At 47.1% G+C, this 24,000-nt stretch overlaps 2 protein-coding genes across 2 annotated transcripts in view; one reads left to right on the top strand and one right to left on the bottom strand.

The window, feature by feature from the left end:
- The window catches only part of LOC135826184 (dentin sialophosphoprotein-like), a 36,034-nt gene extending 18,634 nt beyond the window's left edge, over window positions 1–17,400 (top strand). The window contains exon 6 of the mRNA XM_065338814.1: window positions 16,762–17,400. The gene's annotated coding sequence lies outside the window, so the exon portion shown is untranslated. The remainder of the gene's footprint in view (window positions 1–16,761) is intronic.
- Window positions 13,341–24,000, bottom strand: part of LOC135825646 (uncharacterized) — a gene marked incomplete at its 5' end in the record, with an annotated part of 14,029 nt that continues 3,369 nt past the window's right edge. The window contains 5 exon segments of the mRNA XM_065338264.1: window positions 13,341–13,594; window positions 14,102–14,173; window positions 19,085–19,216; window positions 20,291–20,386; window positions 23,416–23,553. Coding sequence (XP_065194336.1) covers window positions 14,121–14,173; window positions 19,085–19,216; window positions 20,291–20,386; window positions 23,416–23,553 — 419 coding nt within the window. The 3' untranslated portion in view covers window positions 13,341–13,594; window positions 14,102–14,120.

The following is a 24,000-nucleotide window of genomic DNA, read 5'->3' as shown; positions in this document are numbered from 1 at the left end:
GCCTATAAGGCCGCAACCACACTACGTGAAAATCAATGTACAAACTTTCATGCATATCTCAGTACAAGTCAACACTACACTTTTTGGTCTGCATTGATGACGTTTTCACGCGACCAGCACGTGACGTTGTCGTACCAAAGTGTGTGCCATATGCTCTGGAAAAGACCGGGAACTTCAAAAACAATGCTGATGCTATGTACGACGACCAGGTACAACAAAAAAGTTGTACACAGGAGATGGAGCGCGAAAACGACGAAAACGACAAACGTGGCTTTTTCAACATTGCGAAGCCTCTTGTACGGGCGAAATAAATAAACCGATACAATCATGTCATGAAAATACAAAAGATGACCAAAATGATAAAGTAATATTGTTTGCGTTCCGGCTCTCTGCCTTCTCCACAGAAACACATGCCCATAATATCAAAAACGGGCAACGCCAGCTTCTGCAACAACAACCTCAGCAGAGACAGGATCAGTAGTGAGGTGAGCTGTGAATGTGCTGCGAGCTAGGCCCAGACAGATCCTGCCGGCAATTCTTTCGGCAAAATATCGAAGGATTGAAAGAGTGGAAATTGCCGGCAAAATCGGAGCAAAATATCGAGATGTTGGGTAAAATCGATGCCTGATACTTGGATTTCCTTGTTTCTTACCCGTTCAGCAGGATACACTGCCAAGGACGAGACCATGTCACCGAAATATTACCGGGACTCACTGTGGATCGACATGATTTTAGAAGAACTCAGGGACACGTGCACGGAAACCCGTCTTGAGAGACCGACCCTGCGATTTTTATGAAACGTTGTACGGGATTGTACGGGAAGTGGATAAAATACACGTTTTTCCGGAGCAAAATGCAGCAAAATATCGAGTTTCTTGTGCCAGGCTCGGCAAAATATCGAAGACTTCGCAGCAACATTTTGCGGCTAAATATCGAGGCGACCGGAGCAGAATCTGTCTGGGCCTACTGCAAGCCCCACGGAGGCACATGACGCTGGCGTGCAATAATGCAAAGCTCAAGCGGCAGCGGAGGTTGGCCATCACGTTGCTGTAGGGCTCGGCGGTCTTCTCAGCTAGCAGACTAGCAATTCTCTTGTAGAATGCAGTGGCGCATCTGCTCATGCTCCCAGTGGTGGACAGGATGGCTGGGACGAAGGAGGCATGTTCGATATTGCGCACCCGTTGCTCATATGCCTTCTTCTTCTCCCGCTCATGTTTGACATAGCAAGCGGCAATCGAGTTGGAGCGATTCGAGGACGCATGTCAGTTGAACACCCGAACATCAACAAAGGTGCGCTCGAATCGCCCACCCCAAATGCCACTTGCTGCCACATTTAGCCGGGCTTGGTCATCGATGTTGGCAGACCGGTACCACATCTGTTCCCCTGTCAGTGGTTGAAGGTGGGGCTCCACGGCAACTTGATGGGCGACCTGCTTCAATGCCCTGGCGGTTAGGTCCCGGATCTCATTATGCCGGAGGGTTGGGAAGCCCCCTAGGGAACACGACAGGGCATGGGACACGGATAATTCCTCCCCGCATTGACAGGATGTCGGAAGTCAGCGAGGTAGCCAGTTGTACCGCAGGCACACAGCGTCGCGAAACTCTCCTTTCGTGAGGTTGAAGCGGTGACAGCGAAGAGGTCTGCAGGTGAGCCAGCTGGAGGCTCCTTTTTCCGCTGCCAAATCCAGGGTCTCTGCATGTCCGCCGACACCGATTAGCGGAGGAGCAATGCCTCAGCTTAAGCACTATCCCGGGTATCGCATCTGGCCTGCGCCTTTGCCTGCCGGACGCGCGCAATGGCATTACCCAGCTCAAAGTCCTGTCGTAGAATGCATTCGGCCAGCGCCTGAGAGAATCGAACTGAAGACTCGTTTTGCTGGGCAACTGACGATGGAGGTGTCAGGCCCAGACCGCCGTGGCGACATGGTAGGGCGATCATTGCCTCCACAGGGGTGCGCCATTTGCTGAAAACCTACAAAGCGCATTTTGCATTTCGCACGCGTCGGCATGGCAATTTCTACTGTAATGTCGTTTGTACGTTATTTTGTACCTAGTGTGGTTGCAGCCTTACGTCTACCAGGTCTACGTCTATGGTGAAAAAAACCAAAACGGGCGGTTGCGTCATCAGACAGGCACAGTCCTTGAAGCGTACACGCAGTCACGTTTTTGGAGAAATTTGAACGCACGTACATCGAAGTGCAGGGTCGCTCGGAAAAAGGCTGGGGGAGATACGCACGTTCATACAAAAAGTCGTATACCCCCCCCCCCCCTCTCCATACCACGTCTACGTCTCCCAAGGGCACGCTCACACTGCGACCAAAACCAGCGTCCATGCGGCCATGCGGCCAAGTTGCATGGCAACGGCATGAACTTGACCAAAACGTCGCGGCCACGTTTCAAATCGTGACCGCGACCTCCGGAGGGGGGGTGCCACGACTTGGCGGCAACATGATCGTAGACGTGAAGCGTATTTGTGTACAACCTGGCCTGAAGTTTGTTCACTTTCTCAAATTCCGGTGTGTTGATTCATGAAAATTGGCGTTGTCGATGTCACCTTGACATTTGCACATTTTTTAAATTTTGTAGTTGTGGTCCTGCACGCACGCACCGCCATATATGCATTCTTTGCCCTTTTTGGACGATGTCGATTTTGTTTTTGTTTTTATAGTTGCTTCGTTGTGATCGGGTCAGTGACCAATTTCTACAGTATACTCGTTCAATACGATGGCAGCTTGGTCTGGCTTTTCGGTTTGGGAAATCATCTTTCTCTACTTTTCTGCGATGATGGAATGCCATACCTCAAGACATTTCAGTTACATATCATCGGAAAATACAGTTCTCATCTCGGCAACAGTCGAAAGAAATCACTACCGGAATTTCCACTGCACTGGCACTTGCTCTAACCACGAGGTCAGGAAAGCGAAAGCGCTTGGATGTCAGCGGCAGTCCCTCAAGAGTCCAAACCTACCTGATTGTATGAATTATTTTCGTCGACTTCAAGAATAGGAGCCACGAGGCACTTCCTCCAACATGCAACATGCGAAAAATTACATCCAAAACGGGCCACAACTTTATCAGGAAACGCACGATCGTACGAACTCTTTTGGATACGAACTGCAATTCGTAAAGTTTGTGTGACAACTTCACGTCTACGCGTGTACGAGGCCTAGTGTGAGCACGACTGCCACGTTTCTGCGTTCTGCTGACGCATGGACGCGTGCTCATGGTCGCAGTGTGAGCGAGGGTTTCCTCTGCTCCCGTTTTCACCCCGAATACGGATCATCATGACAACCGACCAAAAACTCCTTACGTGGACGTAGACACAGTGCTTTGTACCATGGTGTGATGACAGGGCAATACCGGCTGATACATGACCGAACGGAGTCAGCCGTAATGTCATGTATCAAGCCGGTACTGCCCGTATACGAGTGAGTACGAGGTGCAGTAAATCTTTTTTTTTGCGGCCGCGGACCGCGTACCGTACGCGTACGTACCATTGGTACAGAATGATTTATTATTTTTTAAACGTAAAATGTTTGGCACCTGTGAAGTCAGGGGATGGCCCACACCTGGTAAAAAATCAATGAGGAGCTAAATACAAAGAAAACGAACTGAAAATACAAAAGTAAATGAAACACCATTACCAAAGAAACTGTACTGTATCATGTACACTGTTTATGGCACCAGGTAGGCCCAGACAGATTCTGCTTCAGTCGCCTCGATATTTTGCCGCAAAATGTTGCTGCGAAATCTTCGATATTTTGCCGAGCCTGGCACAAGAAACTCGATATTTTGCTCCATTTTGCTCCGGAAAAACGTGTATTATATCCACTTCCCGTACAACGTTTCATAAAAATTGCAGGGTCGGTTTCTCAACACGGGTTTCAACGCACGTGTCCGTGAGTTCTTCCAAAATCAAGTCGATCCACAGTGAATCCCAAAGATATTTCGGTGACATGATCTCGGCCTGGGCAGTGTATCTTGCTGAACGGGTAAGAAACAAGGAAATCCAAGTATCAGGCATCGATTTTACCCATCTCGATATTTTGCTCCGATTTTGGCGGCAATTTCCGCTCTTTCAATTCTTCGATATTTTGCCGAAAGAATTGCTGGCAGGATCTATCTGGGCCTAGCACCAGGGCACATTCAGCAGCCGCCAGCAGTAAATCATTAGACATCCTTAGCAAAAGTACGATAACGCTAACTTTTACGGTACTCACTCCCAGCCGTGACAAAAGACGTTATCGGATAACGGAAAAACGTTACAGAGCTCAAAATAACGGGCCTACGTTCGTTATGGTAATTCTGCAAAAAATGCAAAAACTCGCATGAGTTTTTGCATACAGTGCACTCAGTCACGTGACATGGTGAATATTACCTGACATAGTTGCACATTGTGACGTCATTCCCAAGTTGTACATTGTACTGTTGAGATACCCAATTCAAATAAATCAATACCATAGCATAGCATAGCCAGACTGAATCACAACATTACAGATTGCAGTAAAACCTGTCAAGGTGACCACTTTGCTGTGGTGACCACTCTGCTGTGCTGACCACTCTGCTGTGGTGACCACTCTGCTGTGGTGACCACTCTGCTGTGCTGACCACTCTGCTGTGGTGACCACTCTGCTGTGGTGACCACTCTGCTGTGGTGACCACTCTGCTGTGGTGACCACTCTGCTGTGGTGACCACTCTGCTGTGGTGACCACTCTGCTGTGCTGACCACTCTGCTGTGGTGACCACTCTGCTGTGGTGACCACTCTGCTGTGGTGACCACTCTGCTGTGCTGACCACTCTGCTGTGGTGACCACTCTGCTGTGGTGACCACTCTGCTGTGGTGACCACTCTGCTGTGGTGACCACTCTGCTGTGGTGACCACTCTGCTGTGGTGACCACTCTGCTGTGCTGACCACTCTGCTGTGGTGACCACTCTGCTGTGGTGACCACTCTGCTGTGGTGACCACTCTGCTGTGGTGACCACTCTGCTGTGGTGACCACTCTGCTGTGGTGACCACTCTGCTGTGCTGACCACTCTGCTGTGGTGACCACTCTGCTGTGGTGACCACTCTGCTGTGGTGACCACTCTGCTGTGCTGACCACTCTGCTGTGGTGACCACTCTGCTGTGGTGACCACTCTGCTGTGGTGACCACTCTGCTGTGGTGACCACTCTGCTGTGGTGACCACTCTGCTGTGCTGACCACTCTGCTGTGGTGACCACTCTGCTGTGGTGACCACTCTGCTGTGGTGACCACTCTGCTGTGGTGACCACTCTGCTGTGGTGACCACTCTGCTGTGCTGACCACTCTGCTGTGGTGACCACTCTGCTGTGGTGACCACTCTGCTGTGGTGACCACTCTGCTGTGGTGACCACTCTGCTGTGGTGACCACTCTGCTGTGGTGACCACTCTGCTGTGGTGACCACTCTGCTGTGGTGACCACTCTGCTGTGGTGACCACTCTGCTGTGGTGACCACTCTGCTGTGGTGACCACTCTGCTGTGGTGACCACTCTGCTGTGGTGACCACTCTGCTGTGCTGACCACTCTGATAAGGTGACCACTCTGCTGTGGTGACCACTCTGCTGTGGTGACCACTCTGCTGTGGTGACCACTCTGCTGTGGTGACCACTCTGCTGTGGTGACCACTCTGATAAGGTGACCACTCTGCTGTGGTGACCACTCTGCTGTGGTGACCACTCTGCTGTGGTGACCACTCTGCTGTGGTGACCACTCTGATAAGGTGACCACTCTGATAAGGGGACCACTCTGATAATGTGACCACTCTACTAAGGGGACCACTCTGATAATGTGACCACCTGTCCCAGGGAACCACTTTGTTAATGTGACCACCTGTCCTGTAGAACAGCAGATGGCTTGATCAGTCACAACTTAAAGTTTCATGCCTCAGGCACTCATCAGGTGATATGAACATCAAGAAAAATAACCCACTATTTAAAGCCCAGTATGGCGGGACAAGGATAACAGAAAGCGCTAGGGGCGCTATCAACTCATATCCGATTCAGTGTCATAGCCAGTAAGGATCGCGGTACTAAGGTGATAAAGGTGATAAAACCGAGCTGGCCTAGCTAGTGAGTTCCGCGGTGCAAAGATGATGATGGTGACAAGGCGGCAGAGAGCTATCAACTGGCCCTACTGCCTGGAGGCAGGGTGCCAAGAAGATCATGTTATCGGTGTTGACAGCATGAATTTATTTTGATGTCGACATTTGGATATCAACTCCGACCGCTTGTTGAGGCTCGATCTCCTGTCAGCAGTGATTATTCTCGCCTTCTCCTCGAGGCACAGGCTGCATCTTTTTGTTATGTTGCTGTAGGCCTTGGCCTTCTGAACCACTCGCCACTTGATGTCGTGCGTCTTGCCATTATCTTTTAATTCCCACACATGCTTTGAGAGGCCCGTGGATTTGCGGTATCCAGGAAGCTTGATGGATGCCTTGTGGTTCCCGTATCGAAGCTTGAATGGAGGCTCCGTGCTGCCAATGTAGGTCTTGGGCCCATCGCTGTGGCCATCACTCGACACCTCCGCCGCGTAGACTATGCTGGTTGCTTGGCACGCTCCGTTGAGAGGGCACTCGTCCTTGCGACGGCAGTTGCACGGCTTGTCCGGTTCCTGGACGCACAATTGACGCTTATTGTGGCCACTGATAATGTGGGCCATATTCGGCAAACAGGAGTAGCTCACCTTCACATTGAAGCGGTTGAAGATTTCGTTCATTTTGGACCCCTTAGGAAAATGCTTGTCGATCAGCCGGAGGAAGGTGCCGGCGATGTTGGTCCGGACACTCTTGGAGTATGGCGGGTTAAACCACACCACATTCCGTTTCCTTTTTCTTTTTTGCTTGCTGCCGTTCATTGCAGCAGGTGGCGTTGGGTCAATGTACTTGATGTTGGCAGGTAATCCGCTGGCAGCTAATGCATTGTGATATGTAGGGGCAGCATCGGCGAATACGTCGCTGTCGGCAGATATGCTTGAGACACGTCGAGCGATCATATCAGGGATGTTCCGTAGTATGGATGGTGGGTGATTGGACATGGCGTTGACGTAGAGAGGTGCGTCTCCAGGTTTACGATACGGCTGGAATTTCCCGGTGTCGAGGCTGAGCGTGACGTCTAGGAAATACACTGTCGAAAGATTAACGTCGATAGTGATGTTTAGATCATACTGCTTGAATACTTCGATAATGGACTTCCTCGTGCGGTCGGCAACTGGCCCTGGTGCATTTTTCAGCACGGCAAGGCCGTCGTCTCTGTAAAGTCCAATTCCGGCCTCATCGACGTGCACAGACAACTTGCTCAATAGGAAAGCACCGACGAGCTCACATACCTCTGCTCCATCGTACGATCCCATCGCCACGTCGAAGTTGCATTGTGCGTTGTTCTTTATCCATGGACGGCCGCCCTGGAACAGAAGTGACCTACGGGAGTGCATGATGATGTCGATGTCACTTTGGGTCAGTGCGGCAAACTGCTCAGCAAATGCCAGTGCAGACCGGGGGAGAGGCTCGGTGATGCTTGAATAAAAGTCAACAACGTAAAAGCAGATGAAGGAGTGGCTCTGCTTATTAGGTATGGCCTGGAACCACTTGAGCACAGCCGCGGTGTTCTTCCAGAGGTTCCTGTTCCGACGTTCCACGATGCTCCTGATCACCTTGTCGAGGATCCCCTTGCTGAGTCGACCCATGTCAGGCTTGGCAGGATTTATCAATCGGCAGGGAAGGCTGCTCTCGAACCTTGGTTTATCATCCTTCATAGTAATAAAGGCCTCAGCTTTGGGTAGGGTCTCCATTCTATCATCGAGCTTAGCCTTTCGTGATAGATCCCTTGCCTCGTTGTTAATCTCGTCGTAGGTAGATCCCCCCCCCCCCCCCCCCCCCCCCGAGCGGTGTGCTCACATCGCAAAGAATGTGAACCCACCGCTCAGGGGGTCGGATTTCAGTAGCCAGCACTGTACATGCATACATACAATACAATACAATACAATACAATACAATACAATACAATACAATACAGTACAAGTGGCGTGTGCGACGAGTACTCCGCTCAGCTCTAAACGGCCATAATATCATCACAGCCATCAACACATGGGCTGTGGCTTTGATACAGTATAGTGCTGCTATCTTGGCATGGATGCAAGACGAGTTGAAATCTACTGACCGAAGAACGCGCAAGCTTATGACTATGCATGGAGCTCTCGATCCACGCGCTGATGTAGCCCGTAGGTATGTCAGTCACAAGGAGGGTGGACGTGGTTTGCAAAGTATGATGATGTTACCATGGAGAAAAGCAATCTGCAGCATTCACAGGTGGTGAAGTGTTGGCTTCAAAAAGAACACCTCTTGGCGTTGATCCAGAAACCCTTGCATGGACAGTTTGTCCGGCAAACAGAAAAACTGACCAACGAGAACACCTGGAGTTGGCTGACACAGGCTGGTCTCAAGAAGACCACAGAGAGCCTGATGATCGCGGCACAAGCCAATGCCTTGGTAATTAACCTGCTCAAGGCCCAAATCATGTATCAGGGCGGAAGCCCCGGCCCTGTGTCCAATGTTTGGGAAGGCGGGCGAGTCGGTTGCCCTTATCCTTTGCGAGTGTTCGAAACTCGCTGGACAGGATTATTTGGAGCGTCATAATTAGCTGGCGTCTTTGGTCCACTGATCGCTCTGTCGTGTACATGGGATACCATGTGAAGACAAGTACTACAAGCACCACTGTGATCCGGTGCTTGAGCATACCAAGACCATGCAACGGCACAAGAGCATCCTGCACCCGAGAATAACGTGCCTGAAGCTAGAGATACTTCAGACGCCAACATCTCTCCGCAGGACCAGAAGATCAAGATTCTGTGGGATTTCACCATCCGGTGCGATTGCTTCATTGAGCACCGACGGCCTGATATAAGGGCCTGGTCAGACTGCGGCAAATTTTGGGTTGCCTGACGAAAAAAGAACAGCATCCAGAATTAGAATCGCGGTCACACTACACATGTGGGGAGAATGAAAATTCAAACTTCATCTCGAGCGTCAAGTGGTAATCTCCACGAATGACGTCAAATTCCTTCACCTTGGGGATCGCCAACACCTTCAGTGCAATCCTTGCAACCATCCTTATGAGTTTTGTTGTTGTCCGTGGCCAATTAGCTCCTCGATATCGAGATGAAAAAATCAGTGATTATCAGCGTCAATGGCGTATCAGCGTCAAATCCTGTTTGGAGCGGAAAAGCGTGGTCCGGTCTTGCTTTTTTTTTTGGAGCGTCCGCTCCCGCTTTTGCCGCTCTGGCGGCAAGTTACTATGGAGATTCGGATTATAATCCAAGGATTATTTCGATTTTGCCGCAGTGTGACCAGGCCCTAAGAGAGGTTCCGCACTACTTGTAACTTTACGTTAGTGGGCGGGGCAAACCCGTGAATTCGGGAGTTTGCACTCACTTATGCCCCACTAGCCTGGCTTGGTGCTGCCCAGGCCCACCTTGGGAAGTTGGGCACAGCACAGCGCAAGGCCATGCAGATGATTGGACCCACCACCGTCCTCGAGAGTCTGCGGGCCAGACGGACAGTCGCAGGGCTGTCCTATATTTACAAGGTAGTTAACTGCAAGGGCCCACCCTGTCTGACACGCATACGCCCTTCCCCAAACCACGGGCCGATACTGTTCGAATCTGCCAGCAGCATTATGCTCAGCGCCAGCACCGGGAACATCTCTTAAACTCCACCCCCGGCACCAGTCCCGATTACCTTCGACCTTCCTTCCCGTACTGTTTCCTTGAATTGTGGAACAGCCTCCCCAAGGACGTCTTTCCCCGTCCGGCCAAACACTCTCCACTCACAGCTTAAAAAAAGGCATCAACACTCAGAGCAGCCATGGTCTTGGGCAGGCTTTGAAGCCTATCATGTTGGTCGTCTCACTGTTCTTTCCAGATCGCACCTCTCGGTTTGGGGATGTGCATTGAAGCACCCCATACTAACGATCTACTGTCCCCTCTTGGTCACCACTCTGTACCTGGTGATCCACGCGTTGCTGGAAAGGAAGTTGAGAAACGTGCCAAGTATCAACTTCTTGCCCCTTTGATTTTCGATAATCTGTCCCCTTGGAAAAACGCGATTCCGCGGCCGCGGCAAATTTCGCAGAAGTTGCCATCATCCGCGGAAATCACGGAATCCACACTTTTGCCCGCGGAATCTGAATTTTTTAGGGAAAATTACTAAAATTACTACTCAGAAAGCAGCAGAAAAACTACTTTGCGATCTGCTTGAGCACATTTCTCTTGCCAGTGCAGGTCTCTCCATGATTCTTCACTCTTATTCAGTTTGTGACTGCAAAGGATAGTATGAAAAGTACTCCTTCATGCGACTAGTTGTCATATCCTCTACGAGGAGGGTGAAAAATTTGCAGAAAATGCCGCAGATTTTTGATTTTACCGCAGAAAACCCCCCTTTTCCCCGCGGAATTTTGAATTCTTCGCCGCGTTTTTCCAAAGGGACAGGATAATTTATGACTATATCCGGGACATCACTATAGCCGATTTGCATGTATGACCAAGAGTACATAACCTCCTATGCAGAGCTGGATCACGCGTTGCACACTAAGGGGGGGGGGGGGTTATGTACTCTTGGTATGACTGACACATGGCACATGACTGTGCATGAAATGAATTATGATGCGTACACGCTGGAAAAAGCATGAAAAGCAGCCACGTGTACATGTGGCCACTTACAGCATGCAGGGAAGAGTTTTCTCTCACTCATGTCTGCTGCCAGATGCATCTAGGCAACACTGGATGAGTTCTGGAAGAAGTGAACTTAATTGGAAGAACACTTGTTGTGATCATCACTTTGATCAGTATATGCTATGTATTTTCCTGTACATTTGATATGGTTTGCTTCCTGAAGCCCATCACAATAAGCGATATATCGGTATAGCCGATAATAGTGTTTATCACATGGCACGTGATTGTTGCCCGTACTCCAGCGAATCAGCACCTTTCGCGCCGCGGGCAATAATATGCGATATTGCCCGCAAAATAATAGTTTATTTGCCCGCAAAAAAATAGTTTATTTCAGTGATCGCGTGACTACGACGACTCTGTAGACTGTATACGACTCTACCACGAGTCGCAGTGTAGCATTGAGACGAAGATGGAATTCTTTTTGGAGATGGACATCCCAGCAATGGACATGGCCTCGGACGTCTGCCGTGTGGTGCTTGCAGGGATCATTTGTTCAGTCATGTTGGCAGCCTGACCGTCGGTAAGCATGTGGATAAGATTCAGTTCTGCTCGAAGTGGTACTGTGATCACAAACAATTATTTGAAATAACACAAATTCAACTCAGCGTCGTGCGTTTTCAAATCCTCGCAAAGTCACTGCCTGTGTGTGGTCTTCATGTGCCACGCAAAACTCTTACCAGGCTCATCTGTCCTCTGCCTTCACCTTTGCTTGAACAACAAACACAACAATTCAGGAATGTTTTGCAATGAAAAATTCAGCTATCTGGAGCTGAAAAAAGAAGAAAAATTGTCCTCAAAATTACACACCAGGGAGTCGTCAAATACTTGCACTTGTTGCAGTACTGTATTTGACAACTTCCTGATACACATGTAAACATGAAGAAACTCTTTGTGGTAGCACTCTTAATTTTTCAACTGAAATTATGATTCTGCTGTATTTTATTGTCGTTGCCATGTCTATTGCTATGACGATGCGGTGCCGGCACTTTTTTTCTGTCTCCGTCTTTCAGTACTGTATACTCTCTGATGGCCTGTAGCAGACTTTTTGTTAGGGTGTAGGAGAAATATCTTCATTTTTCCTGTTTTGATAATGATAGCACATCAATATACATTGTGGTCATAATGTGTTGGCATTTGGGCTAATTTCAACAGCAGCCCAATGGTCTGCTCTGTGGGCCATGTGATAAATTTGTTATCGCATGGTTGCTGCGGGCCTTATGGCATATTATTGCCCCTCGAGGTTAGCCCTTGGGCCTACGGCCCTCGGGCTAACCTCTCGGGGCAATAATATGCCATAAGGCCCTTGCAACCATGCGATAACATATACTTATTGCCTTCTTAGTATTTGACCCCACTAATTTCCCTGATACCTAAGCGGTCAAATATATCGCGTATTTGACTGCTTAGTCAAATACATGATATATTTGACTACTTATATTTGACTCCTTAGAACTTCTTGGACTTAGAAATTTTCTCTCCAACTTAGAAAAAGAAATTGTTGAAGAAAGCAGAAATACACAAGATGAGATTTGAACCCACAACCTTGTGAATCTCAGTCACTCTTCCTTACCACCCAGCCACTGTGCTACCGATGCTGAACCTAGTTTAAACAATGATCTTGACTTTCAATGCAGTACAATGCAGTATAGGCTATAGTATAATACTAGAATTACAAGGATATGTCGTATATGAAGAGAAACTATTGCGTGGAGAACACGATAAATAGATTATAGACCTCATAGTTGGTCTATACAGGATATATAGACCTCGTAAAAGACCTCGGGGGACCTCGGTCTTTTACTCGGTCTATATATCCTGTATAGACCTCCTAACCGGTCTATAATCTATACGTATAGTGATATTTTAGCTGTATTTTTTTCTGATTTGATTTTGACGAGTTCTATGATTATAGCCGGTATATCGTTACACCCGGTCACTTTATAAGCGTTACCAAGAGTACATAACCCCTGTCACGACGTTGACATGATGCTCAACGTCATCAGATTATTTGCAGTACACGTCATAGTTTGTGTTCTCTACCCCGGTTTTGTTTCCGCGTTCCCACACCGAAGCTGGGCCGCATGTTTATTATTTCTACTGACTCACTCACCTCTTAGCGACGTCCTCCATGTTTTTTCCTGCCGCTTTTCTCTCTGCGCAAGCGCCTTGTGCTTTAGTCGTCGTCTTCTTTCAGTTCACAGCAAGAACAAGAATTATTTACCTCTTGTGCAGCGTCAGTCAAATTCAGTCAAATCAAGCTCTCCCGATCCCAAGAAACTGTCTGGCGTGTGCACAACCCCCAAGAGTGTGCAACTGCCTGCACAACCTCTATGCTGTGCTGCGAGGGCAGAACTTACCATCACGTGACATGGTTCAAAAGGTTATGCTGACAAACAGTGCAAAGTGACCACAAGAGAGTTGTACCCAAAGCTGGGCTGCGTACAACCCTGTATCAATCATGCACAGAGTGCACAATGTGTACGGGTCCATCACGTGATGCGAAGTTCTGCCCCCATAGCTGGAGTTGCACACTCTTGGGGGTTATGTACTCTTGGCCATACTCACTGTACTACTACAATAGGGCTAGGGGCGAAGTTTCCATGTACAACATAATATTATTAGTACAACAGGGGCTAAGTTTCGGTCTACCGACACTGAAGGCCCCACAAAATATGGAAAAAAAGAATAGATATTTTTTATCAAAGATGGAAATGGTACATTCAAGGTTAAGCAGAATTACTAATCATAAGACGAAACGGGGAAGTCAATCAGGAACCAAGTCCTTGTTTTGTAAGTCTCCGAGTCTGTCCAGAAGAATGATCTGTAGAGCATTGCTTATTCCTCGCAACCTGAGAGACATCATAGAAAAGCGAACAGGAAACTTATTGAACACCCACTCTCATAATCAAAATTCAGTATCAATATCCTTACTCATGCTTGTTGGCAGCCACGGTGACACTTGAAAGTACGAAACACGCAATTGTCTAAACTTCGATGCCCGCTAAGTATATGTGCAACACAATGCGTCACTCGGTCGAGAGCGAGCTTGTCTGGAGAATTCGCTCTATCTGGTCGCTGATAATTGACTGCTTAGAGATCACGTATTTCGGAGGCGGTCAGTAATGAGGGAGAAAAATAAATATAAATAAAATGAAAAAGTACATGAAAAAGGACGTGTATATGTAATTGTCCAAATACCTTAAAAAACGGTATACGGCCACATTACACATACACATATACCTTTACGTGTACATGTGAGTCGAAAACTGGCGAAAGTAACGAGAGAGTGATCACACGCGCATTACTCATACAGGCATGGTAAATATTGTGGAGAATACCGAGTTAGATGATCTCACCTGCTGTTCAGGGCATTTGTTAAACGCAAAAAGTACCTGGATAGGTGCGAACCTTGCCGGCCGGGCAGTAAGCTGTATATGAACAGAAATGTGCACAAGAATATTGTATAATCATCCTAAACACACCTGAGAGAAGGAACGAGAGAGCTTGGAAGCTCAGGGCCCTACGCTATGCTTTTTTGCTTGCTCGTCATGCATGTAACGTGTCAAAGCTGTGTGGACCCTGACTAGCGCCAAACAATACTGTAAGGAACGTCTGTTGCATAGCTACAGGATTAATATTCTCTATCTGCTGACATTCGCCTTTGCACATCTGTTTCTCGCTTCTGTTACCTTGTATTGGCACATTTAGGGTACCCTGTAAGAAGGCCTGTGGGGATTGCCCTACCAAAAATTTAATAATAATAATAATAAAAACTTAAAGTAGCAGCAAACAAGCCGCTCGATTGTCCTTGTTGTTCTGTTGTGTATTACGCTCTGCCTTTATGGTGTTGAGCACTGTCAGCACTCTGGGTACATCCTTCGGTGTTGCGTAATAATAATAATAATAATAATAATAATAATTTTATAATAGCAATAAAAAGAACAAATTCTGCAGTCATCGCCACACTACAACGAAGTCATGAAAGTTTACCAGAATTAATTTTCTTGTCACATTCATCAGTGGAAAGTCGTGACTGAAGAGTAACCATGCTGAACAATGATTAAATATACATTCAATGATGTGTTACGAGAACAAACTACAGTGCCAAAATAGAAAGAGGGAAGGTGAGACAATAGCAGTGAAGTGAGAGCTAAGTGCAACGGTGGGTGAAAAACTAATAATTATAACGCTAAAACTGTGTAGTGAGACAAACAATCATGCTGTGCACCTACGAAAACAATTTTAACGCAACTACATGTTTCTTCTGCTTACAAAGATCAGGCTTATGCAAACGAATACAAACAGCCTCAAGTACTTTCAACTGACTAGCATACCGTGCACGACAAAGAACAGAAAAACTAAAATCATCATACACCTGCAGACACTTAGGGTGAGACAACAAGTGAAGAAAAACGGCAGACTCCTTACGATCACAATCACCATCTGATTCCTCGTCTCCAACAACCGCAACCTCGTCCTCCGTTACAAGAAAATTAACTTTCATGACTTCGTTGTAGTGTGGCGATGACTGCAGAATTTGTTCTTTTTATTGCTATTATAAAATTGTTGTCTCCACGTCGATTATTTGCAAATAATAATAATAATATTAAATTTTAAAACTCGGATGTTGAGCCATAAATAAATGTGGAAAGGAAAAGGACATATGGATACAAGTTAAGTGTAACTATCCATCACTGTAACTGGATACTATATACAGTCAGAAAGTACAATAACTAAGCACAAAACTGACAACAAAACTGACAACAAAACTAACAAAACTGATTAAATTTTGGTGTATATATAATTATATATATGTTTTATTTTTTTGTGTCACGCCTGGCGCTATCCAGTATTTGTCCCGTACCGTACCATCAAAGACAGCTGGCCACAAACAGCTGGCCATAAACAGCTGGCCACAAACAGCTGGCCACAATATTTTTGTTTAGTAGTATTAGTAGAATTTATTATTTTACTAGGGAACTCCCACCACTGGTGCTTGTGTTTTTACTGGGAACCCTAGGAATGACTTGGTGCTTGTGACAAATGCAGAAAGGGGCTTAGCTTGACGACATCCAGGTGGAAGCATGTTCCATCTGTCTGCTGCCAAAAATGAAAATAGCATTTAGGCCGTAACGAGACGTAGTTCTGGGGGTTCAGAGCGGCTGAAGCTTGACCGCGTTTGTTTGTGCCATCGGCCTTGCGCTATCCTGTACCTGTCTCATTTCTGCCCATCATGGGCGATCTGGAGTCGACGGGATGCTGTCCTGCCGTTTCCTGTGACCGGCGCTGACTCTGCCGTTCATAAATGTTCTGGAGTCGACGGGATCTCTCTTCCGACGTTTCCTGTGACCGGCGCTGACTCTGCCGATCACCGACATTCTGGAGTCGACGGGATCTCTCTTCCAAAGTATGTTTTTTTCTGACGCATCCTATCACCTATTCGGCAACTAACGTCCATTCTAATTGCATTTCCTTGTCTCCCTCGTATTTCTTTCCAGAAAATCTCCCTATACAGCAGGGAGTCGTTTACATAATACGACTTCCTGCTATACATCTATATACGTTATAAGTATTATGCTATCGGCCTACATGCGATTCCCGGGCTGGTCAACAGGCGGCCCAGCCAGCCTGCTAGTGGGATCTCGGCCTCGCACACCAATCCACACAAAATGTTACTGCACTATCGGCCTGAATGCATTTCCCCGATACACTTCGCATATATGCTCATTCTCGTGATGGTACCGTACTCTTGATGGTACGGGACAGGTATGGGATAGCGCCAGGCATGCCGATGGTATAAACAAACAAAAATATTGTGGCCAGCTGTCTTTGCTGGTACGGTACGGTATGGGACAGATACGGGGTAGCGCCAGGCGTGACACAAACAAACAAAACACCAAAATAAAGCTGTGTGGACCCTGGCTAGCGCCAGGCGTTACTGAAGTAACGTCTTCTGCATAGCAACGGGAATTAAAAGCGTTTCTGCTGTAACTCTGTGTTTCACGGCTTTAAACAGATCATCAGACAGCAACCCAGCAACACAGCAACAAACCTATGCATCTAGGTGTGTTGAGCAGTGTCACGAGCAACCTCAACTCTCTCTATTTACCTTCTAGAACATTCTATTCATGCAGCCTTGTTGTGACTGCTTGCATACTCCACTGCATTCTATTTACCTTCTAGAACATTCTATTCATGCAGCCTTGTTGTGACTGCTTGCATACTCCACTGCATTCTATTTACACTTAGGGCTACCTCAACTCTAACTCAACTCAAAAAGAAATTCCCCTCTCCGTTGTGAAATCAGGGTAGTGTACAACAGTTCTCTGCCTACAATGAGTTCAAGAAGCAAAGGGTTAATGAGATTATTGTTTTCACTCCGCTCTTTCAAATACATGAATGTGTACGCCCTACTGTCCAGTTGACCCTCCTTTGTTCACCATTGTGTTTTCTACCCGTAGTTCTGTCTTCTATTTGTAGCCTGTACTCATTCTGTCTTCTCTCAGTAGTCTGCATTCGTTCGGTCTTCTCTCCTCTCCTCAGACCTGCCCTACAACTTGTGTCTATTTCATGTTTCTCTCTCTCTCTCTCTGACTAAGCAGCTTCCGATTTTCTCAGGTTACGCTTACGCAATAAAGATGTGCGTACACGACAACGAAGGACGACCAAAATGGAACAAAATAGTTGCGTTTACTATTACCATTGGCACGACAACGCACGAAAACGCACCTTTGAATGAAATGGAAATGCACTTCAAAATGTTTTGAAACATTTTCAAAACGATAGTGTGTTCTTGTAAACAGTGAAAACAATTGGAAACTGAACGCGGTCATGGAAACCATTCCATGCGAGAATGTATCCTACGGGAAATATTCAAACTAAGTGCACAAAAAGCGTTCATGAGTTAGCCAACTCCAGCTAGCGTGTTACTTCCCGGCCTTCTGCCGGGCTAGCACGTGGTAACTCCAGCCTGGTTACCTGTTGTCCGTTTGTGTTTGAACGGTTCAAAATGATTCGCCGCTGTCGTGTAAATGCCTTGAAAATGATTCAAGGGCAGCGCGTTTGCGTTTCCGTTCCTTTTCCTTTCGTCTCCATGTAAACGCAGCCTTAATTTTGGTTCATCATCTCAGATCAAAGATGTCATTGTACCGTTTTTTTTAACTTAGTTAATAGAGAGGTTCCGCATAACGTAATTACGTTTGTAAAAAACGTAGTCGACCTACGGAAAGTCTTACGGAAACTGCATGCGCATCTGGGTTCCGCCATACAGACTTTTCAAATCACGTGGCTGCCCTTGGCAACTCCGAACACGGCAGTGTACGACCAGATCGACCTGGGGAGGGAGTCATAAATTTGTACCCCAATCCACTTACGGACCAGCTACGTTATCGGAGCCCTATCTACGTACTCTCCGTAGTGAACTTTCCGTAAATGGAGTGCAAACTCGCGAATTCACGGGTTTTCCCGCCCACTAACGTAAAGTTTACGTAGTGCGGAACCTCTCTAATAATTATGATGAATTCCCCGAAACACTGTGTTTTGAGCAGGGAGTGGTGCTTTCTTGCAGGTTTGCCGAGTGGAAGGTGCGACGTGCTCCTCCTGTGCTCCGGATGGCAGTCGTGAATCAGTCAAGTGTCAAGTTCGGCAAGAAGCGTGTGTTCCTAGTTGGAACAATCAACTTCATTCATATTAATTTTTTGTAATACATGTACCTAAAACGTTTCCTTTGAGAGGCACAAAGGTTTACTCGTAAAAATCAGGCTGTTGAGGAGCCTGAAGTTTGTGCCAGGGTTTCTTAATTTTCAGTACCCGTAGGCCTTTAGAGACTCGTGTTGACGTCAATGCCATCCTACAACATGTAGGTGTGACGTCATCAAGTCAACAAATCCACAGTATCGCAAAAACCACGCTGCGTCTCTGGCTGCTGGCATGTATGTGTGAACGTAGCACCAAGACGGTATAAAATCTATAAATGTCACTCTTGGTGACACCCTGCTTTGCTGGCCACAGTTCCGATGATAGCGTTGTGTGGGTATTCTGTACAAATTGTGCACAAGTCAGTCAGCCAGCATTGGTGGCACGCAGGAGAAATCAGTGTGTGTGTGTGTGTGTGTGTGTGTGTGTGTGTGACTGCCACCTGCAATGACAGTCATGCCAGCGACAACAGCAACATCACTTTTGCGAGTTGGCTGGCTTCCATATCAAATCAGTTTTTACAGTTTTAGAGTACCTGTATCTCATTACGCATTTCTCCCAGTTTGCCACTCAAATGTCTTCCTTTACGAAAGCTAGTGTAAACAAATAATAAAATAATGACAACAGCTGAAATTGAATCTTACCGCTATCGCAGAGGGGTGCGCGAAAAATAGGAAGTTTCCAGCAACACAGGTCCTCCGTGACAGTGCCGAGTGCGTTTCTTGTGGTGTTGCGGTAACCAGGAACCTTGCAAGTGGATGCATCGATTCTAATGTCTGATGAAAGGGAAAGAACACAGAAAAGCACACAAATATGTTTGTCATTACCGATTTCCTAAGAGAGAGGGAGAGAGAGAGAGGGAGAGAGAGAGAGAGAGAGAGAGAGAGAGAGAGAGAGAGAGAGAGAGAGAGAGAGAGAGAGAGAGAGAGAGAGAGAGAGAGAGAGAGAGAGAGAGAGAGAGAGAGAGAGAGAGAGAGAGAGAGAGCAGTGCCGCATGGAGAGACCTAACGACAAAACCAATTCTAGAGAGAGAGAGAGAGAGAGAGAGAGAGAGAGAGAGAGAGAGAAAGAAAGAGAGAAAGAGAGAAAGAGAGAAAGAGAGAAAGAGAGAAAGAGAGAAAGAGAGAGAGAGAGAGAAAGAGAGAGAGAAAGAGAGAGAGAGAGAGAGAGAGAGAGAGAGAGAGAGAGAGAGAGTGCGTGTGTGAGAGTGGGAAAGCAAAATGAAAAGGGAGCCTAGCAACAATAACAGGACTCGTTTTCATTACAGCAATGAAATGATAAACTGGGCACTCATTCTAAACCCCTGTCAAGGCAAAGTTGCCGACATCAACTTCAAGGCCAAGTTGGTGGGTTAGTGCCGAGAACAATGTGATGCCTTTGCAACTCATTGACTATCAGAGGAAAACAGTCTTGGAACTAACTCACTTTCCAACTCATTGACTATCAGAGGGAAACAGTCTTGGAACTAACTCAACAACTTAGCCCTGATGTGTGTTTAGAATATGTGTGCAGTTCATCCTTTTCATTGCCCCTATAGTCATAGAAAAACCAACTTGTTTATAGAGTAATGACGTCATCCATAAAACACAGTTCTAGTTGATGCTGCGACGGTTGCTATAGCAACATGCATACTTGCTCAGTAACCTGTAGTTACGAGAGTCAGCTTCGTCTCAATGTGCATGCTTCCAAACCGAAGCTTTTCTTTCACAAACCGTGGATCGGTTGAAGGACATGGATCGGTTGAAGCTTTGTCTTTCCCGGTCTTGGATCGGTGTAGACAAGCTGCCACATATTCGACAAAATAGACAACATGTTTTTGTCAGCAGCTTCAGGCTGTGTAAGTCTCTCACCAGTCTGTGGATTTGAGCACTCGCCATTATTAACCGTTTGCCCGGGAGGGCAATGACATGTTCCGTCGTAAGCCAAAGCCCCACCTTTACATTTACCTGTTCCCGTAGCAGAAGAACACACACAGACACACACATGCACACACACACACAAACACACACACAGACACACACAGACACACACATGCACACACATGCACACACACACACACACACACATGCACACACAAACACACACAATCACACGTATATTGGACCACAAATGAAGCTGCAGGATTCCTCGGCCCTTCTTCAGAAATTGTACCGAGTGGACAGCTCGCTCTATTCATTTAGTTCTAATCTTATATCTTTATCACTGTCCTATTTCTGAAGAAGGGCCAAGCTTCTCTTCTCTGCCACCAGCGCATATTTTTCGCATGCGTTCAGCGTGAATCCACTTGAACAGATCTACATCTGTCCGTAGACCCGCCTGTTCTCCATTTCGGAGGTGAAGAGAGCGGGAAGCAATCTCGAGAGCTGCACCCGTCTGGAGAGGTTTGTAAGGGCTCCTTGCTTTGCAAAGAAGCACCTGAAGCTCAAACTCAAAGTAAAAATAGATATCGAGTAGAGTCCACAAGTCGGTACTGGCTTGCAAGTGTTGAGTTTCAGAGAGAAAAGAGCAGTATGTGGCATGTGGCCTCTAATTTCCTAACACTTTGAAATTCACCGTGAAGTCCAAATTTGAAATTGCTAGACGCTACCAAGTAGTAGTATAACACAGTATATTAGTATTGCATGGTTGAAAAACTGCAGGCAGTACAGGTTGTTTTAGCAATCCCTGGTGCGGTGGTTGGTCTGCACGTGTCATGGCAGTGTTGGTGTTGTTTTTACTGCTACGTTTCCTTTGGATATTAATATTTTAACCTCCGTGTGTTGTAAATGTTGAGTCACCTCCACCACCACACTGCGCTCTTCAGCCGACTAGACCCTCCTGCACACAACCATCACCATTGCGAGGACACTACCGTAGACAATATTGATAAACTCCGTCAGTTTTGTGCTAGAGTGTGCACGTCTAACTGTTCAAAACCTGGTTGGTGGACTCGATTGCATAACTTCTGCCCACAATTTCCATGTTCTTTATTTATTCACAATGAGGTGGCACTAGCCAATGAAAAGGTGATGTGGGCGATAGCCAGCCATGGCGGTAATACAGCTAGAGGGGAGAAAGAAGAAGAATGAAAGGGGAACTGAAAAGTAAGAGACGCGCACGCGCGGGGGAGCTAGGGCAGGGCTGGATATCAACTGGAATTTTGCATTGTACTGGAAACTTTTGCATTCTACTGCCAAACTTTGTGCTTCTGCTGTTTGTATTGAGTAGGCAGCTCGCTCTATCCATTGGGTTAATAGTTGCTAACATTCTTTGGGTTAATAACATTCTTTATTTCCAGGGAACCTGTTTAGATTAGAACTAGTAATTTGCTTGAAGAAAATGGTACGATGACGATTACACCATAGATTAGCGGTAGAGCATCGCTGGCCGCTAGAGAGGGTACATGGTCATGAGTCCTTGTGGCCGCTAGAGAGGGTACATGGTCATGAGTCCTTGTGGCCGCTAGAGAGGGTACATGGTCATGAGTCCTTGTGGCCGCTAGAGAGGGTACATGGTCATGAGTCCTTGTGGCCGCTAGAGAGGGTACATGGTCATGAGTCCTTGTGGCCGCTAGAGAGGGTACATGGTCATGAGTCCTTGTGGCCGCTAGAGAGGGTACATGGTCATGAGTCCTTGTGGCCGCTAGAGAGGGTACATGGTCATGAGTCCTTGTGGCCGCTAGAGAGGGTACATGGTCATGAGTCCTTGTGGCCGCTAGAGAGGGTACATGGTCATGAGTCCTTGTGGCCGCTAGAGAGGGTACATGGTCATGAGTCCTTGTGGCCGCTAGAGAGGGTACATGGTCATGAGTCCTTGTGGCCGCTAGAGAGGGTACATGGTCATGAGTCCTTGTGGCCGCTAGAGAGGGTACATGGTCATGAGTCCTTGTGGCCGCTAGAGAGGGTACATGGTCATGAGTCCTTGTGGCCGCTAGAGAGGGTACATGGTCATGAGTCCTTGTGGCCGCTAGAGAGGGTACATGGTCATGAGTCCTTGTGGCCGCTAGAGAGGGTACATGGTCATGAGTCCTTGTGGCCGCTAGAGAGGGTACATGGTCATGAGTCCTTGTGGCCGCTAGAGAGGGTACATGGTCATGAGTCCTTGTGGCCGCTAGAGAGAGTACATGGTCATGAGTCCTTGTGGCCGCTAGAGAGGGTACATGGTCATGAGTCCTTGTGGCCGCTAGAGAGGGTACATGGTCATGAGTCCTTGTGGCCGCTAGAGAGAGTACATGGTCATGAGTCCTTGTGGCCGCTAGAGAGGGTACATGGTCATGAGTCCTTGTGGCCGCTAGAGAGGGTACATGGTCATGAGTCCTTGTGGCCGCTAGAGAGGGTACATGGTCATGAGTCCTTGTGGCCGCTAGAGAGGGTACATGGTCATGAGTCCTTGTGGCCGCTAGAGAGGGTACATGGTCATGAGTCCTTGTGGCCGCTAGAGAGGGTACATGGTCATGAGTCCTTGTGGCCGCTAGAGAGGGTACATGGTCATGAGTCCTTGTGGCGGTCTTAAATATTAAAAAAAAACAAGGACCATAGGTTTACAAGATATCCCTTTTGCCCAACTCTGACCGTGCTAATTTCTAATGCCAATTGTGGCATGTTCGAACTCACCAGCATCCTGCTTATAATCTGTAGTGTTGGACAAACATGGGTAACTTGTAAACCTCATGTCCTCTCTTTTTGCCTCTCCTTCAAAGTCTAATCAAAGAACTATTAACAACTGGCTGAGTACAAACAAGGGCGGGAGTATACTAGCACACTTATCGTTCGCTGGCTTACTTGTAGTTTGATAACGCTTCGCTCTTCATTGAGATATCTACCATTCTCTCTTTTTTTCTCCTTATTTTCTCCCCAAACCTCCTTCCCTGTAACATATTCGCTGCCTTGTCATTGAGCATTTGTGCTCGTTTGGATTTGCGAATTCAAATAAAGTATACAAACAAACAAACAAACATTTTAGCGAACTCCACCAAATATGTCTTGAACAAACTTACCGGTTGTAGAACTGAGGACTTCAGTAGATGATAGCACACCCAAGCTTCGGGCCACTAAGGTCTCAGCCCAGAAGAAACACTTCGGTTCTTGGTAAATTGGCTGATTGAGTGGTGTAGCTGGGTCGAAAGCGCATTTCACTGATCAACAAGAAAATCAATGGCAGAACAGGAGATTGGCATGTGCTTAGTCGCAACGTACTAGTAGTAATGAGAGTAAAATAAGCTCTCAAGCTTCACACCCTCGCGAGCGCGCACACACACACACACACACTTTCTCCGCCAGGAAATAATTTTTAGTGAAATCCTCCTTCTGGAGTACTATATGTAGCAGTGCATTGCAGGTCAGTCTGAATGACTTGTTACCGCTCTTCACCTTAGCCCCAGCACTCTACGGTATAGTGATTGTCACAGCATTGTCCCTCTCCACATTGTCTCCATCCGCACAGCCTCTCTCACTGCAGAGTCCTTTGCATCATAACACATGCACATGCTTGTTGTAAATAAATCAGTCTTTGTCTTATCTCAGGCAGGCATAGTGGGATGGTCTAAGACCATGATTGAGAAACAGAGGGCACCAGGTTCAAG

This window comes from Sycon ciliatum, chromosome 10 (assembly GCF_964019385.1).
Source record: "Sycon ciliatum chromosome 10, ocSycCili1.1, whole genome shotgun sequence".
Classification (NCBI taxonomy): Eukaryota; Metazoa; Porifera; class Calcarea; order Leucosolenida; family Sycettidae; genus Sycon; species Sycon ciliatum.
This window is presented reverse-complemented; position numbering and strand designations above follow the sequence as displayed.